Here is an 18,451-nt window from a genome sequence, read left to right as displayed (position 1 = left end):
TTGGCATTCGGATGGATTGATAGGTGGGATATCTGAAGGAACTGACATAGGCTCCTGCCTTTTTGAATCTGTATGTATTTCCTCCAAATATCTCTCCAGCTCAAACTTAGATGATTTTAGTGTGCCATTTTTCTCACTGGTGAATATCTTCTTTACAAATTTGAATAGCTCTTAATAAAAGTTAGTTCTCGCACTCTCTTTCTTTTTGTAGCGTTTCCATAGGCGCTCAGCTCTGCGCAATGTTGCAAGCTTATCTTTTATGACCCTTTGTAACAGACTGAGTCCCTCCTTCTGACTTTGTTCTGCTTTTCTCCATTGCTTCCTCAACTGCCTCCATTCTTTAACTAAGCATTCAATCTCCTGCTGCCGTCTAGACTTTCCAGGAATAGTTTGTACTGTTTCTCTCCTTTTTTCAATTCCAAACCTCTCGCTTCCATATGCGTAGATGATGTCCCCAAATTTATCCAGCTTCTTTTCAACTGTTCTAGGGGTATTTTTCTCTTTAATTTCTTAGAAGCCTTGGGCAGGTGTCTCCAGCATCCTGTTTACCTTTGAAAACAAAGAGCCCCAATGGGGTCTCTTTCCTCCTGTCAGCTGTCTCTCCATGCTGTCACAAAGTCTTTTCCTTGTTGCCAGCTGCACTATTCACAGCAGTCACTGGATGTATCCAGATCTTCATGATTCCCATTACATGAGAATAGATGCTGAACTTCATGCTAATTTGAACTCTGCTCTCGCCAAGCACCAATTAAGACGTAGCTTTGCAGTAAACTAATGTGATCCATCTGCATCGCCATCCATTTGTGTTGTTTTCCATTTTATGATGTAGATATCCTTCTGTCAGGTGTTGATTGCTGAAGTATAATGCTGGCTCCAGGGATCAGCTCATTTTGCCTCACACAACGGCTGCGATGCTGGCTACGGGGATCAACCCAGTGCGGTCTCCCCAGCACATCAGCATGACAACCGTTTGGATTGAGCTAAGTAGAGTACATCTCTGGGGTCTTCAAGTGGGCACCTTCCATCCTCTGTGTTTCATTGACTAGTCCATGACACCTCAAAAGGGCTCAACAGTGATTCTGGCATCTCAGCATCAACCCCCTCCTCCCCCACTCAGCTCATGTAATAATTGTAGGACAGTATTGCACGTGTGAAAACTTTAACAATAAAGCAGAAACTAAAATGCTTTAAATTTAAAACTGGTTAATAAACTAGCAAGCACTGGCAAAATCAACTCATTTTTATATGGTGCAGAACTAATCTATTTTGTTTAGGGACTTTGCGATGCCTGCACGGTGGATAGTAGCATCTACACGCATCGTCTGGCGTACACAATTTTGGCTGCTACTTATTTAACCCCTTGTAAAAAAATAAAATAAAATAAAATAACAAAAATAACACAAAACTACTTAACCTAAAAAAAAAAAAAACAGTCCTACAGGTACCACAGTAGCAGGTGCAGTTTACGCTGCCTCAGTTTCTGATTGCATCATAAATTCCAGATTCTCTAAATCCATTGATGGAAATGTCCGGTCTGCTTTCAATTTTTTAAAGCAAATTGGCTTTATGCCACACTGCCATTCTCATATCAACGTTGACATCCGACACATTCTATCCCTTGTTTAACGTGCACTTCTTTAACCTTTGCTGCATACCACACTAGTCTGTCAGAGGGCGGGAATCACACACTGTATACCACACTCTGATTGGTGGAAGTACTATTGGCAATCCAGTCCAATAAAGCCAAAATAAATTCAACTCCAAAATGTCAAAGAACATATTAAAGGAAGGTTGGTGTTTCTTATGCGTGTCACCTAAAATCAGACATTAGGATGTCTGGGTTTGTTAATTCCTGCTACCTGGAGACAGATGCCAATTCCCGGACTGTCCGGGGTCAAACCAGGACAGGTGGCAACCCTATTACACATACAAAAACACAAACAGAACTGTCAGTCCAGATGGACCTTTATATGCGTGACTTCACTACGAATGTGTCAATGCAGAAAACAGGGCTTTTGTTTAGTGTGTGGGTGGGGTCAGCAGCAACAGAGATAGTGTTGCTATTGTGCTCAACATGACTGGGGAGTTTGGATACTTTAAATGGAAACCCCAGTCAGTAACATTACAAACGCAGCCATGGTAACGGTGAAAACAGCAAGGAGATGCCGGGTTCAGGAGCCAACTCAACCACTCACTCACTGTGGGACGCTGAGTTCATCTGGTTGCATCACATCCCCACCACAGGACTTGGCTCTGCAGGTAGGCCTCTCTGCTATAGAGCCAATTTGTCCACATAAATACTTCCTAACACTATTTGCACTTCATGCTATTTGATGATTAGCATCATCAAGTTCTGACGAGTAGCGTGTTTAACATTGTATTTAAATTAGACAGAAGTTTCTTCAGAAAATGTGATTATTTTTTAAATGTACTATGTTTTTCTTTTTTTTTTTTGCTTGAGAAGGCCCCTGCCATTGTTTCAATGTTTCCATAACATTTTATAACAGCGGTTATAAAAAAAAAAAAAAAAAAAAAAAGATACTAGTTCTAGGGTTGTAGGTTTTAAGATTCTTTACAGTTTAGATAATTAAAATTGACCTGTGTGTGTGTGTGTGTGTGTGTGTGTGTGTGTGTGTGTGTGTGTGTGTGTGTGTGTGTGTGTGTGTGTGGATGTGTCAAAGTGTGGACAAAATTTGAAATATTTAGTTTTTTGTCTATTTTCACCCTGTGTGGAGTTTTGTCTGACTGGGGATAGAAATAGTAAATAAAAATATAGTGACAGTCAATGCGAACTCTCCACAAATATAGGAATGAAACATGTGTGTGTGTGTGTGTGTGTGTGTGTGTGTGTGTGTGTGTGTGTGTATATGTTTGTGTTGTGTTTAACTGACAGGTCTAGACTGTAGTTTCATCCATATTTTTTAGTGTTTCAATATTTTGATTTACCTTTTCTGCTTAAGGCATGTCTGTAAAAGAAATAGATTGGCCTATCACAAGCTTGGCTTAAAAAAACAAACAACAAAAAAAAAACAACTAGCGGCCAAGAGGAAACAATCGTGGCAGGGTGCTCCTTTTATTGAGGTGACAGAAGTCATATTTCTAGGTATACTGGCTTCCAGTTTAAGCAACCACGTCTGGTTCATAAATGGAAACAAGCTGTATATCATGCAGACTCCACAGTAAAAACCCTGGAACACAGACTAATCTATTTCACATTTAGCCCCCATACAAGCTGGAGAAAACCAACACAGACACCCCTCTCCCCACTCCAACACCTACAAAAAGCAGTCTAGCAATTTATTCAGCCCATATTAGCTTACCCCTAATTACTAAACAAGAAAAGCTGCACTTTGATTAATATGTCTACAGAAGATAAGAAACCCAACAAGTTATTACTGGGGACAAAGCAAACCTAACAGTGGCATTTCTGTGGAATTCCTCCAGCTGCCTTTCTCGTGCACGATGTTGCTTCTCCTTCAAAAAGGCTTCATTTTCATTGTAAAATACCTCCCATCGAACAGGAGAATCATAAAATACAGCTGTGTACCCAATATGAAGCCAATGCTGTGTGTCAAAACGTTAGGCCTTTATCCGGAAACCAAACCCTCAAAAGATCACAATATAGCAGTCATCTTGGGTCACAGGTCAGTGTGACGGGTGCCACATTGAAAATATGAAGTTGCAATCTCAAAGAGTTTATTAGATAATACCAGATGAATCAGCATTTTTAACTGGCATCTATGTGTTGTTTTAATCTTTCTCTTTAACTATATTGCTAGATACTTTACTCTAATTTTGTTAGTCACAAAAGTTACGTCTAAATGTAACTGTTAATACAACTATAGCCCTTCAGAAGCTTTTATGACACCTCAATATAAAACAAGAAACTGAAGCCTAAAAATAATACATTTCCTGGTGTTTTCCTGCCCACAGTGATGATAAAGCTTAATTTTTTATATTGCGCTTCATAGCTGGTGTGAAATTTCACTGATCTGATTACGGGCATGTGTTACTTGACTGTCCTCAAAACAGAACTGTCACAAAGACGGCCGGAGTGGGTGGCGTCAGACCAGAAGCAGGAAAATAAACAAAGACAGAAGTGGAGTTTGGTAGAGCTGAGCGAACGGTCTCGCTCAGCATTTAATGAATTAACAGACAGACAGAAAATAAACGGTTGGAACAATTACAAAAACAGGACACGGCACTGGTAGCCAAAATAAACAGAAACAAAAACGGACTAAACTTAACAAAACGGTGCACGGACAGACACTGACAAACACGGTGAGTTTTGAACACACAAGTATCGTGCTGGTCCCACCAGCACGCAATAGCAATTATAATTGAAATTATCACTCTCCTACTCTCTCTCCCGTTCTCCACTCACCAAACACCCAACCCCGCGTATGTGAAAACGTGCATCTATATATACTGTTGTGCTGGGATTCAATTACTAATTAATTGTTCACTTGAATCCCAGCACGTGAATTAATAAAGTGCAATTCCCCGTGCTCACATAGTATTCCATTTTACTTGCACGTGAAGTGCTGTGCAATCCTCGTGCCTAAATACACATATACATTTTAAACACTCGTGTTACACAGACCCGTTTATATCCCATGTACCAATGTCTATACACCAACATTTAAACAGACCACATGCAACACATAACAGATAATATACACAGGGGCGGGCACTTTGTCACAAGAACACAGCAGTTTGTAGCCAAAACAAAGGAGTTACATTATTTTCTGTGAAGAAATACTGAATTAGAATGTATCAAATTACAGAAATACAGCCTGTGTTATGATTTGTTCAAAGAAAAATAAATTGGTACTTAATGGGTTAATCAACATCACAATGGTAATGACGTCTCTCGTCCAGCCTGTCTTTCATCCAGGGTCTGGACAGATTGCATTCTCCATCCTCCTACTGCTTCTCTGAATGCTCTTCTATTGTCCAGTATGGTATGTGTGCAGGCAGCATCCCACACGATGACTTCTCATGTGATATTTGCTTTGCAACTTCTCCCAAGTCCTCCCCTTATTCCTAATAATAGCCTGTCTATAATTAAAGTCCACCCAGCCCAAGTTCAGACCCTCCGGACAATGGCATTGTGTGTAGGAAGCAGGCAGGGCAGTGAAACATTCAGGGGAGAGCAGAGTTGAAGGGGCTGCCGTGATCAGACAGCTATCATTCGTAAAGCTTACTCAAGGCCTAAAAAAGCATATGAGTCATTATGTCTTGCTTATCTCCCAGCACCAGAATTCCCTATGCCTGATATAGTCTCCCCCAAAATAGACAACATGTAAACACAACAGAAAATGATTGGAAGAAAGCTAATGACCATCTGACAAACCGCTGACCGTCTGAGACACCAGTTTTGAGCTCAGATTGAAATACACAGAATTGGAATTGGAATATTGCAAAACTCCCAGTAATCCCTGCAAAGAGAAATAAATACAAATACCACTTAAATGAGCTTCTACCTATCACAATTCATGAATGGATGAGCAATGCTTCTGCATTCTGGATTTTGCATGCAGCCACTTTGAGACCCTCAAGTTTAAACTCTTGTGGTTTATATGTCACCAGAAACCCTTAATAGAATTATAGCCTTATTATGCCCAGTTGGGTGTACATTATTCCTTATATTACATATGGGAAGGCAGGATTACAGGGCAAGCAGGGAAGCGAATGAGACTTCCCCTTTAATCTTTACACCACTAATACACGCTGCATTACCTCCAAGGTGCTTTGCAATCAGTCTGAGACTCTTTCTGGCTCTTCAAATTGACAGAATACATGGAGGGTTGCTGCAAACCCCTACCTCAATGATGTAGTCTTTCCCGTCTTTGCCATGGACTGCCTTCACTGCACAGATGTCCAGACCCCCAAACATCTCAGCGCAGGAATCCGCCCACATGCGGTATCTGCAATACACCAGTGGTTATTATAGGCGAGAAGCAATTCGACACACAGCTCCTGTCTTCAAATAAAGCAGCACCTCAGAAAATGCCTCAAAGTGCTCCCCTTTGTAAAGCTGCAATTGGGAGTCAGGGCTATGAAGCCTTCATAATGTGACTGCTAGTGAAATGGCATTATGGGGAAAATGGGAGCCATGAGCATGGTTCAGTGAGGTCTTATGAAGAGGTGTTTTAACCGATGATTATATTTTCTGTAGATAAACTATCTGTGTGACCCATTACCAACCGAATACAAATATATACTAAATATTTGTGGGGTTATCAAGTTTTTCCACCACATTTTATAACATTTTCCTGGATGATTTTGTAGGAAATCAAATTGCAACCTGAAGTGAATCTCATTTATTTGCAGGACCCCTCAAATGATCTTCAAATTTCAAGATACTTTTTTTGTTTATGTATTTTTTATTTTTAATAAATTAAATAAAAAGGTCATGACATATATCAGCAGCATGCAAAGGACATTTTAAATCACAATTAATTAAGCAATTATATGCAAAAAATATATAATTGTAACATACAGATGGATGGCTGCATGCACAGACAGACACCCCCATAAATCTCCATAATCTGATAATCTCACCAATTTAAACTAAAAATGTTAATACCAAGTTTCATGAAAATTGAATATGCTGTTCTCAAGATACATGCAAAAATGTAGGCGTGTCATACAGATGGATGAATGTACAGTGTAGGACTGCCTCCTCTATATCCCCTTCAGTGCCAGTGGTGCATCTTATTTTAATCGATTACACAATAAGACAAGCGGATTGCATTGAAATAATAGACTGCATCTCTACTGTTTATTCACTACAGTGCATCTTATAAAAAATGTGAACAGTCAACCTGTAACATTTACAGTAACTACTATAATAGGAGTTCCCATTAAAAGAACTTTGAATTTCTGACATTTAAGCTTGCAAAAATCAGTTATTCAGGATATCAGCTAACCAGACTGCTGACACTACCTCTCCTATCAGCCTAGGCTAACTGTACTGTATTCAGGAGTCTGTGAACCAAAACATTTGATTTTTATTCAACAGGGAGTTTAATATTTGCATCTTCCAGACAGTTTTAGTGTCATCTGTGTTTTGTTTTCTGTGTTTGTAATGGTCGAGAGATACAATGGGATGCAATGTCGCTATTAGTTTTGCTAAACTTGCCTCCCTTTGGCAGAAACAGCTGCAGGGGAGCACGTTGTGTTTTGGAATGAGAGTAGTTGCCTTTTTGTCTCTATTTTACAGTTCTTTCTTAACAAGCCTGGCAGAAGCGTGCTGGTCCACAATACTAGCACACAAGGCTATGTTCTTCTATTTAGACAAAGGCTCATCACAAAACTATTTGGAAGTTGAAGGCAAGCTCCTGCACTCTGCTTATCACAGCAGCAAGACAGCAGGAATATGTCATTTTAAAACAGAGATGGCACTACTGTTAGGTACAGTCGAAATACTGCATAATCTCAAAAACCATTCATCCAAGTTAAAACAACTTTTGAACAGCGATTAGAATGATTGCTTGGGGGTGACAACATACATAGATGTGTCAAAACAAGTAGAGTTTTTGCTTTGTTTTGTTTCAATCAAAATGTTTTAAAATAAATAAAATGTAAGCAGGTGATGTCTTAAAGAGTATAGAACATGTGTTTATTTGAGTGTGGGACCAGTCCTGTCTCCACAAATATCAACAATTAAGCGAGGCATGCATGGATAGTTTACCATTGCCAAGAACTGTTTTATGACTTTGTACAGACATTATTTAACATACAAAGTGCCTTATAATGCTCATCACCATTTTTTTTTTATAAAGAGTTGTGATGTGCACGAATGCCTTTATGACTGTATAAATCCAGTGAAGTTTCAGTCCAGTTAAGGTACCTGTATTTTGAAGTGTATCCATGAAATGAAAGCAAGGAATGGGCTTGCTTTGAAATGAATGGTAATTAAATATATAGTAGAAAAATCTCTGAGGTTCAGTGGCAGTAAGAATGTAAGAGACGTACCGATCAGACATGGCGATCTGCTCCAGCATTGCAGATCCAGTGTTCGCTTTCCAGTTGCCGGAAATGGAGGTTCTCCTTAAAAAAAAAGTATGCATGCTGTTCATTTTCTTTTTGTTTATGTTGTTTCATTGTACAAAGTGATATAGTGGAGCTGGAACGTGCTGAAACACAGTTCTATAATCAGCTCAGCCATCACGGACAGACACCTAAAGATGGAAAAAGACACTGTGGAAATATTTGTAGAAATGACATGCATCTGTCTGGGAAGGTGAGTTTGTTCTAAAGCAGGGATACAGACTGTCTGGGAAGGCGAGTTTGTTCTAAAAGCAGGGATACAGACTGTCTGGGAAGGTGAGTTTGTTCTAAAGTAGGGATACAGACATTTTGGGAAGGTGAGTTTGTTCTAAAGCAGGGATACAGACTGTCTGGAAAGGTGAGTTTGTTCTAAAAACAGGGATACAGACATTTTGGGAAGGCGAGTTTGTTCTAAAAGCAGGGATACAGGTGAGTTTGGCTGTAGGATCCTCACGACTGCGTGTGTCAAACAGGGTGAGAAAAATAAAAAAAGAAAAATGTATTGATATCTAGGATCACTGTGTGCATACCAGGATTGCAAGTACTAGAAAGAATAGAGGAACAGCTTAGGGGATTTGACTCCCCTCCCAAATTTAGAGAGGACTTTTCCTGGAGCAGGATCTCCTTTCTAGGGGAGTAGCACTCGACCACTGTTGGGTCACCTTTTATTCTCTAGTTGTTTTGAACTGTGTTTTGCTTTGCATTTTTGTATACATTATTTTCATGTACACTGGTGTGTATGTCCTCTCGTACTTGGGCTACCACTGCTGCTACCCTAGTGGCAGCCACCTACCACTGCAACCACTATAATTTATGTCAGTAAAACCTGGATGCCTGAGCGGCGTTTCCAACTTCAACCTCTGTGTCTCTCTTGCCAACCAGCAAATACCCACGCAGTAACAGAGCACCCCTGTTGCAAGGGGTTTTAATCAATTGATGATGAAGTGATTATTCACACCAGTGGGCTTTGATCAATTAAAAAATAATTGATGGATTAATCTTGTCTACTCGAGTGCGATATCAAAAAACAGTGCACGAAACAGAAATCTTGAAAAATGGCAGAGGGCTCTTCAAAGACCCTGGCAAAAAGGGGGCTGTATGGCACACCAAATATTTGACAATATCTCAGAATGAAAAAAAAACATTTTTTCATCGGTACTTTCCTTTCATGGCACAATTCCAAGCTTCTTATCTCAGCTGCAAGCTGATTTTTTATTTCATTCAACGTGTTTAACAATTATATCATATATATTTTTTTGGCTAACTAAAATAAAGTAGCACTCAATAAATTACATTTCTCTTCAGCTAACCTAAATAAAATAGCACTGAGTAAGTTACCTTTGTTAGTCTGAAACTTGCAAACTTGTGGGATACCAAAAACAGATCTGTTAAATACAGTATTCTAGGTTGTAGAGCAACTGGTAATTTACAGTAATATATACACTCCTGGTGTATTTTCATTTTAGACATGGAAATTGGCTCAAGGAAACGGTCGGCACAGCTCAAAAGAAGTCAGATCACATCACTAAAATTGATTACCTGTAATTATCTTTCATTACAATTTAATATCACCAGCAAACAGATGATTAATCACATCTCATCTTTAACAATCCTTTCACTTTTCTTCTTCTTCATTATAGTGTGGCAAACCTTGCACTAGTGCATACAGAACAAAAATGCAGCTTGTTATCTCTAGGGAGGGATGGAAAGAGAACCCAATGAAACTCTCCATTGCAGATTCCAGCTGCCTTTCAAACTGATGATGTAGTAAATTTGGATTTTTTTCTTACAACTGTGGAAAAACCTGGAAGCAGACTGATACTTTCACGGGTTGATGGTGTGACTGAATCCAGCGTTGGGGTATTGCACTGATGTGTAACAGGAACCTTACAAGACAAACACGGCCGTAAATAACCATGCAAGAACAGTGTTCTTCTTGTAGCTAGAACAGATCATGCAACATTTGCAAAACTAAGACATTACAGTGTTATTAAATGTCAGGGGGGCTGTTTTTTGCTGTTAAGTGTACTTTAGTGTTCTGGAACATTGAGAAATACTAAAAGAAAGTAAAATTTCAACCACAGTCACAGGGAAATGTCTGTAGCAAGGTCTTTGGGGTTAAAATGGAGACCTACCAGGGCCGGACAAAACAACCAGAAATGCCTGCTATACGTAGAACACACTTTGTGTATATGAGCTGTCCCTGGTATGATTATTTTATATTAAAGCACCCACTTAAATTCCATCACAATCGGTAAGAAAGCAGGTTTGACTTTCACAGATAGCTGATAGTAGTTGGTCTGGTACCCAGGACTGCATTTAATAATTTTACTGATGTTTCAGCAGGGAAAGTCTCGAAAGAGGCAGTAATTTAAACACCTTGCAGACTCGTCATGTTAAAAAAGTTTTGTGCTGTCTGGCTGAGCACAAAGGTTTGAGGTGAAAATAAGGATATACATCATGGGCTGAGCTGTTGAAATAAAGGAAGCATGAGGTAATTTACTCACACTGGTCTAAAAACATTACACACAGAATTGCATACAATTGAAACAAACTGGAAGCATGGCTTCCACTCCCAGGGGCCTAGGCTGCGGTGGAAACGTCATGGTGTTTGTTTGCACTTGCTATCATGGGGCACAGCAATGCAACGGCACAGTGAGAGCAGACAGACCCAACTGGGGAACCGACACAGCATTTCCACAGCGAAAAAAACACAGGGAGCTCATTTTTCTTTCGCGTGCAATGCACAGAGCTACACGCCTTGCTATTCCCTTACGTCAAGTGAAAGAAATAAAAACACAAACTGCAATGATACTGACTGAGTTAAAGGGAAGACTGTGAGTATGTTTTAGGTAGGCATACAGTTATAAAAAATGCAACAGTTGGTTATTTTGTGGGGGCTAGGTGGCACAGTGAGCTAATTTAATAGCCTTTTAACTCTGGAGACTTGGGTTTAGATCTCAGTAGTCATAAGTGTAATCCACACCACAAAAGCAACTTCCACACAATTCAACACGAAAGGCAGCCTCTTCTTGAGAGAGGCCCAGGACTGAATGGCAGGCAGGCAGGCAGGGGGTGTTCATGTCAGGGTTTGTCTTTGACCAAAGTTTCCAAGGTTTAGAATTTACAAGCCCTTAGCTAGTAAAGCTTTAGTAAAGCTGACTGCAAAGGTATTCTAATAAACAAGTCTGCCTCACTAGATTTATAATAATCTGTTTAAAACGTGTAGCCTGTGATACTACTGCATCGTTTTCAGTGCGGCTCCACAAAAGCTGTTGAAAACTCTGTATGTAATGTAAACTCCCACTGGGGTCACTACAGATTCAGGGTGCCTTGGAGGCTGGTGCATAAAAGGGCACCCTAGGTCATGTTCCAACCTACAGTGTTGAGCTTGACGTGTAAATTACAAGGTAAGCCCTGTCACTGATTATACTGCAGTTGTCTCCCCTGCTACCCAGGCAAAGCACAATTCTGTCCATTCATTTTAAGTTGTCAGTTTTAATGTCGAGTGTCGAGCACGTGCTCGCTAACCTAAATTACAGAGAGCAGTTAAACAGCAAAATAAATAAACTGAAACAGACTGTAGGCATGCTAAATCATCCGTGTGACAGTCATAAACTTAAACTAGAGGATAGAGAGTGCACGCCATGTGTTAGTGACTTAATGGAGTGGTGATCTTTTAAGTTGCACTTTTGTGTCTGATTATAATAGTACTCAGTATAATAAAGGCATAATATTAAAGCGAGAGAAATTATGGTACAACAACAACAATAATAATAATAATAATAATAATAATAATAATAATAATAATAATAATAATAATAATAATAATAATAGAACAAATTAGGTGTTTCTTACATCCACTGGGGGCACAGTGTTGCAGGGGGACAGGTTAACGGTTACACTCTGGTGTACCAGCTGTACTTAGAGAGTAGACATTCTAGAGAGCTCTAGAGGTCACAGGGGTGCTTCAAACTTGTGAGTTTTAAAAAGTCACCAGGATGAGACAACGGAGACAGAAAATGATCTACAAATCTAAAGAAGAACACATGAACGATATCTGTGCTGAGATATCTCAGACCTGTACCAAGTCCCTCTTTAATGGACGGGCATTTGTTTTAAAACAGGAAAAAATGTTTAACCAAACAACTAAGTAGTATAATATAAATACAATATAATATAATATAAATAGGGCTTCTATTCTTTGGTTTTTATTAATTTCATTTTTCTGTGCTTATTTCTAGCTATTTTCGAGATACCCCGAAATTGTTTTTTTTTTCAGGGCTTTCCCTTTTTATATACTGTAGGAGATTATTGTCACAATATGCATAGTAACTTGACAGTACTTAAACACTTAAAGTTGTACTTTCTTTCCTTTTCTGTCTTCCTCAACAAAATCCTTGGTCACAGGCACATTCTTCTGGGGTTTTTGTGTCTAGGCATTTTTTACATTTCGCCACAATTTGCAGTTTTGCTTTAAATCCTCCCTATCTAACTGTAATGTAGCTTTAAACACCACAAATAAATCTATGTTCCTAATTGTAATCTCATTTTAAATCTCGCAAGTGGAGTCTCCAATTGAAATGCAGGAATTTGCTGCCACTTAGTAGTTCAGTAGTTCATGAAGTAGGGATGGGTTCAAATTATTGAGATTGAATCAATGATAGTCAGGAAGGCGGGACATTGTCCAACTGCACTGGGAAAGGTAGTTTGCTTTTTGTAGTAGGTTTATTTTTGTATTTTTAATGGGAAAGGAGTGAAATCAATGTGAACTGAATAACAATTTCCAGTGTTTCTCTGGTGTCTATTGGCTCTGCATCGATTTTGTATGGGGGGGGGGGGGGGTTGGGGTGGGGGGGGGGGGTTTGGGGGTGGTTTATTGTTTTTTATTGGTTAAAACCATAAAATCAAAAGCCCTAAATATAAGGCATCTCAATCAGTATCATGTTTATTACTCATTTTGTATCATGCTAAAAATACGATTAGATGGGAGTAAATATTTAGAAAATGTATCCTGTTTAGTTTCTTATCAGCATTACACCTTACTAATCTGATTTTGTACAAAACACCTCCTATAGCATCTTCACGGTCCGTGGTTTTAGAACAGCTGTCCGCTTGTAATCTTTTCCACTGCAACTGTTTTTATGTTTCTGCAATGCCACACATCTCCCCTGGCTAAGCTTAGGAGCTTACCTGATATCAAGGCAAATTTCTAAACCCTGGCTGATGCTTTGAAGACGACCACTGGCTAAATCCCCGCTGACCTCCAAACTGCTAAAGTGGGACCATGGGCTGCTCTCTGAATTCTCAATTGTGTTCCTGTGGACACGACGGCTCCCTGTACATCACTGTAAGCTTGTGGATTAGCTTGCTCTTTCACTCCTCACAGAAACATGATTGCTCCTCTCTTTCCACACCGGATTGTGTTTCAAATCCCCTCTCAGATCTCCGAGTGTCCCTTTCCTGTGAGCTGCTCTGCAATCCCTGTCAAGTAAAGTGAGGGGTCTGAGGCTGGCTTTGTGTCCCCCTGTTTATCTTTGGCTATACTGCGTTGTTGTTGTTCTTGGTTTTGCAAATGACTGGGTGCAGGGGTGGTTTATTAGTGTGGATTTGTTTTAACATTTGTTGAAATTAGAGCAAGGGTTCCCAAACCAGGCTGGGGGATAGTTTCAGGGGGGCTGAAGCACATACAACCCTTATGACCCTGACAGAGCGATGTTCCCCAGACCAGGGGAGTAATTTATTTACATGAATGCTGAGGTTAAGTGTAACACTGACATTGGCTTGTGTCCGCACTAACAGTATGTACCATTATACAGCAAGGGGGGGGGGATTGTAAGGAGAACAAAGTAATTATACAAACACACTTTATATTTATAACATCTTTTTTTTTATTAAAAATAAAAATAAATAAATACAGGATTTCTGCCAATGTATCTTCCCCCGACATAAATAGAAAATAAACCATATGCTCCCACTTACCTTTCCAGGCAGGTTTATGTTGCATTTGCAGTCAGACAGTATTGAAAGCAGTAGTACTTTTACCGATACAAACTCACAACGTCGCTCACTAAAGGAATCAAAATCTGAATTTCGGGTGTGGGCCAGTCAGGCTGCCTAATTTCATGGGTGGGGGGCGGGGACGGATGGCTTGAGCCAAGACAGTTTGTGAAGCCTTGTATCACTGGACAACTGCACACCCAGCATTTCTTCCACACTCTTTGTGGTTTATTATTAAGGAAAGATACAAGGGATGAAAAATGAAATGCTCAGGGTACTGATAACACCAGGTTAATTAGTTTTCTCATACTAGTCTAGAGAAACTGTGAAGCACTTACATGTAGGCCTTGTAATTACTGCCTATCTTCTGGATCCGGACGTCATACTTGGAGTCAATGTAAGGCTCGGTGGTAGCGTAGGTTTTTGCCAGAGCCACCACGCTGGCTATATCTTGGAAATCGGAATGACTCTCCACCTTCACCTGCAAGAGCCAACAGAGAATCAGTCAGGAATGCATCCACTGTTTAACCTGTTTAGTGCCTTGGACGAGAGGTCTGGACATTTCATTACACCGTGTAACAATTTTTTTTTTTTTGGTTCCTGGGTAGTAAGTGTTATTTCCTAATTGCTTATGCCTCAAAAGTATAGAAAATGGCTATTATTCCCCACAAACTTTGCTTTTGTGACCAGGACAGTGATATTTTTAAATTTACCTATTTTCCAGAACATTCCAGATAGATTCAGTGCTGAGTAAACTTGGAGTAACTTCTAGAACTTTCTAGAACTTTCCAGTAATATAAATAGTAGTATAAATACAGGGGCCTTAAGCCCACCAGTTCAGTTTAGTTCCAGCTGCCTAAATGGATACATATCTGCATTTGTCTGAGATGGCATCAAGAGGCTGCAAGCATCCGGCAGACGCATTTTGCTATGTCTGTGGCCAATTTATCAAGACAAGAGCGAAAAAGTACTCCGTGGAAGCATCTGCTAAGATGTGTGAGGCCTACAAGGCATATTTCAGGCATGCCTGTCGGGGATCAAGACAAACCCTGGGCATCTCATTTCACCTGCGAGCGCTGCAAAAAAACCTCTGGAAGGTAAGATGGACAATTGTTGCTCGGAATTTTATGTTATAAAATTTGTTAACATTTTTAAAATTGTAAAAGTTTTTAATTTTAAAATGTTTTACAATTTTCAATGTTATTGAAAAAATATATCATATATGAAAAATGTTGTGAGAATCTCTTACACATTAGTCATGGGTGAAATAAATGTATTTTTGTAGGATGGTACAGAGGGGAAAAGAGAGCCATGAAGTTCGCTATCCCAAGAATTTGGCAGGACCCACTGACCACTCAAGCAACTGCTGCTTCTGCATGGTGGACCCTTCCAAACGTCGGACTGGCAAGAATGCACCTGCTATCACGTATCCGGACCTTCCTTCATCCATCGCCCCGGTGCCACACTGCCATGAGCTCCCCGTACCCACTCCTCCGGAGAGAGAGCAGCCGTCTTTAGAAGAGAGCAGCAAGTCAGAGAGCGAGGAAGACGTTGTAGATCCAGATGACAATTTTAGAGGTGGAGCTGAGGAGAGAAACCCATACTAATCCAACCAAAAAGACCTCAAAGACTTGATTAGAGATCTTGGTCTCACCAAGTCCAATGCCGAGCTTTTGATGTCTAGGCTCAAGCAATGGAACTTGTCCAACCTTTTTCCAGCTTCTTCACCCGTCAAGATGGGCTCTGCTTCTGCCACAATGTGACCAGTCTGTTCGAGGCAATCGGAATCGCCTGTAACCAGAATGAGTGGCGCCTCTTCATTGACAGCTCATCCAGGAGCCTCAAAGCCGTGCTGCTCCATAATGGTAACAAGTACCCGTCTCTTCCCCTGGTTCACTCGGTGCACCTCAAAGAGGATTACAACAGCCTCAAGACCTTGCTGGACGCCTTGAAGTATGATGAGTATGGCTGGGAGGTCATAGGAGACTTCAAAATGGTAGCATTCCTGATGGGTCTCCAAGGCGGTTTTACCAAGTTTCCCTGCTATCTTTGCCTTTGGGACAGCAGGGATACCAAGGCGCACTACCACAGGTGGGACTGGCCACAGCGGACCGAGTTCTCTGTGGGGAGGAACAACGTCAAGTGGGAGCCACTGGTGGACCCCCGGAAGGTGCTCATGCCACCACTGCACATCAAATTGGGCCTTATGAAACAATTTGTCAGAGCTCTAATAAGGAGTCGGCAGCCTTCAAGTACCTTCAAGACTTCTTCCCTAAGCTGTCTGAGGCAAAGGTCAAAGCCGGTGTCTTCGTCAGACCATAGATAAAGAAGATCCTGGAGTGCAATGAATTCCCCAAGAAGCTCACTAGTAAGGAGAAAGCGGCTTGGAACAGCTTTGTCGCAGTGGTTTGGGGCTTCCTGGGCAATCACAAGGCCGAAAACTATGTGGAGCTGGTTGAGACTCTGGTGAAGAACTACGGCACAATAGGCTGTAGGATGTCCCTCAAAGTCCATATCCTTCATGCTCATCTTGATAAATTCAAGGAGAACATGGGAGCGTACTCAGAGGATGACCATGATATACTGGACTTTGAACGCCGCTACCAAGGACAATATAACGAGAACATGATGGAGACTACATTTGGGGCTGATTCATGAAAGTGATTTACAGTATAATCGTAAATGTAGTCTTTGTAAATCTAAATCTTTTGTAGTCATTTTTGTATTACTTTAGTATAAATACATGTTAATTTGGATTCATATGTTGTTTTTTTCGGACTTTATATGAACAAAAAGACACAAATTCGCCCGTTTTCTCATTGGAAATAGGTAAATTTCAAAATATCACTGTCCTGGTCACAAAAGCAAAGTCTGTGGGGAATAATAGCCATTTTCTATACTTTTGAGGCATAAGCAATTAGGAAATAACACTTACTACCCAGGAACAAAAATTGTGTTACATAGTGTTATCTCTCCTATGTACCCAACAAAGAGAGGCCTCGATATATTGTTAAAATGATGGGTCTTTTATAGTGTGTAACTTTCCAGAAAAGTGGGGTCTCTTCAATAAAGACAACGGCTCTTTATGGTGATGTGGGGTTGCAATGTGATCTTCTATTGAAGTTGTGATGCAGTTTTTTGGAAAGTCTACAGGGGCAGGTTTGAAATACAGATGCTGGAGAGAAGATGAATGTTTACCAAAACAAATGCAAAACGCGCTAGGTGACAAATTCAGAATGGCAAGACAACCCGTTTCAGACATTTTGAAAAGAAAAGATGCCCACTTAAAAGCAACACCAGTAGAATGCCAGCAGAAAATGCTTGTGGGAGAAGTACAGGCGTGGAAAAGTGCAGAGCAGTTTAGAAGCAGGTTGACAGCTGCAGAAGAAACTAAACTTCAAAAAAAAAAACTCAACATGGTCTTCAAGCCAGTAATCTGTGACACCTGCTTGATGTGGGAAATCCGAGAAAACCCAACGGAGCTAAACCAAGTGTGTGTAAAGTGCTGCGCGATCCAGGACTTGCATAAACAAGTAAGTATGCTAGAAATGGAGCTGGAAGAAGTGCGACAGCAACAGGATCTTGAGGAACTGGCACACCCACAATTCATGGAAGTCTGCATCACCCTTAACAGACTGAAAGCCACCAGGGAGATAGAAGGTCAGAACAGCTGGGTTCAGGTAGGCAGAAGCAGGGAAAAAAAGAAACTTCGTCAAACACAACCACCAGAAATCAAAACAACCAACAAATTTGAGTCACTTCAGAATTTTGATGAGCAGAACCAACAACAAGAGAATGAAAGGAACAACATCCAGGACCCTATTGACAGTGGTGACCAGACATCAAAAAGAAGAGAGGTCATGATTGTTGGGGACTCCATATTGAGAAACACAGCAAGTTCAATTCGCAGTTTGGACCCCCTTACTACAACAGTGTGCTGCCTTCCGGGAGCCTCGGTCAAGCACATCACTGAGAACGTGGACAGGCTCCTAGAACAAACAGGAGACGACCCGGTAGTAGTCGTCCACATCGGTACAAACAACATTGGAAGAGACAGACCAAAATCCCTGCAAAACAAATTCAGAGAGCTAGGAAGGAAATTAAAAGAGAAAACCAAAACTGTGGTATTTTCTGGTATACTACCGGCACCTTGCAAAGGACCATATGGACAGCTGGAAATAATTAATCAAAACGCATGGCTGAAGACGTGGTGCACACGGGAAGGCTTCACCTATCTTGATCATTGGACCACATTCTACAACGAGGACTATCTGTATAGACGGGACGGACTGCACTTAAATAACAAGGGAACCAGTCTACTTGGAGAAAAGATCCTCGAGCAGGTTCAGAAGCATTTAAACTAGAAAGGAAGGGGGGAGAAATCAACAAAAAA

General features: G+C 40.6%; 1 protein-coding gene across 2 annotated transcripts in view; it reads right to left on the bottom strand.

The window, feature by feature from the left end:
* LOC121318578 (synapsin-3-like) overlaps positions 1–18,451 on the bottom strand; it is a 250,791-nt gene that overhangs the window by 25,253 nt on the left and 207,087 nt on the right. For both annotated transcript variants that reach the window (XM_041255406.1, XM_041255407.1), the window contains exons 8-10: positions 14,397–14,539; positions 7,984–8,058; positions 5,828–5,930 (exon numbers count right to left, since the gene is read on the bottom strand). In XM_041255406.1, the coding sequence (XP_041111340.1) occupies positions 5,828–5,930; positions 7,984–8,058; positions 14,397–14,539 (321 nt within the window). The remainder of the gene's footprint in view (positions 1–5,827; positions 5,931–7,983; positions 8,059–14,396; positions 14,540–18,451) is intronic.

Source organism: Polyodon spathula, chromosome 7 (assembly GCF_017654505.1).
Source record: "Polyodon spathula isolate WHYD16114869_AA chromosome 7, ASM1765450v1, whole genome shotgun sequence".
NCBI classification, from domain to species: Eukaryota; Metazoa; Chordata; class Actinopteri; order Acipenseriformes; family Polyodontidae; genus Polyodon; species Polyodon spathula.
This window is presented reverse-complemented; position numbering and strand designations above follow the sequence as displayed.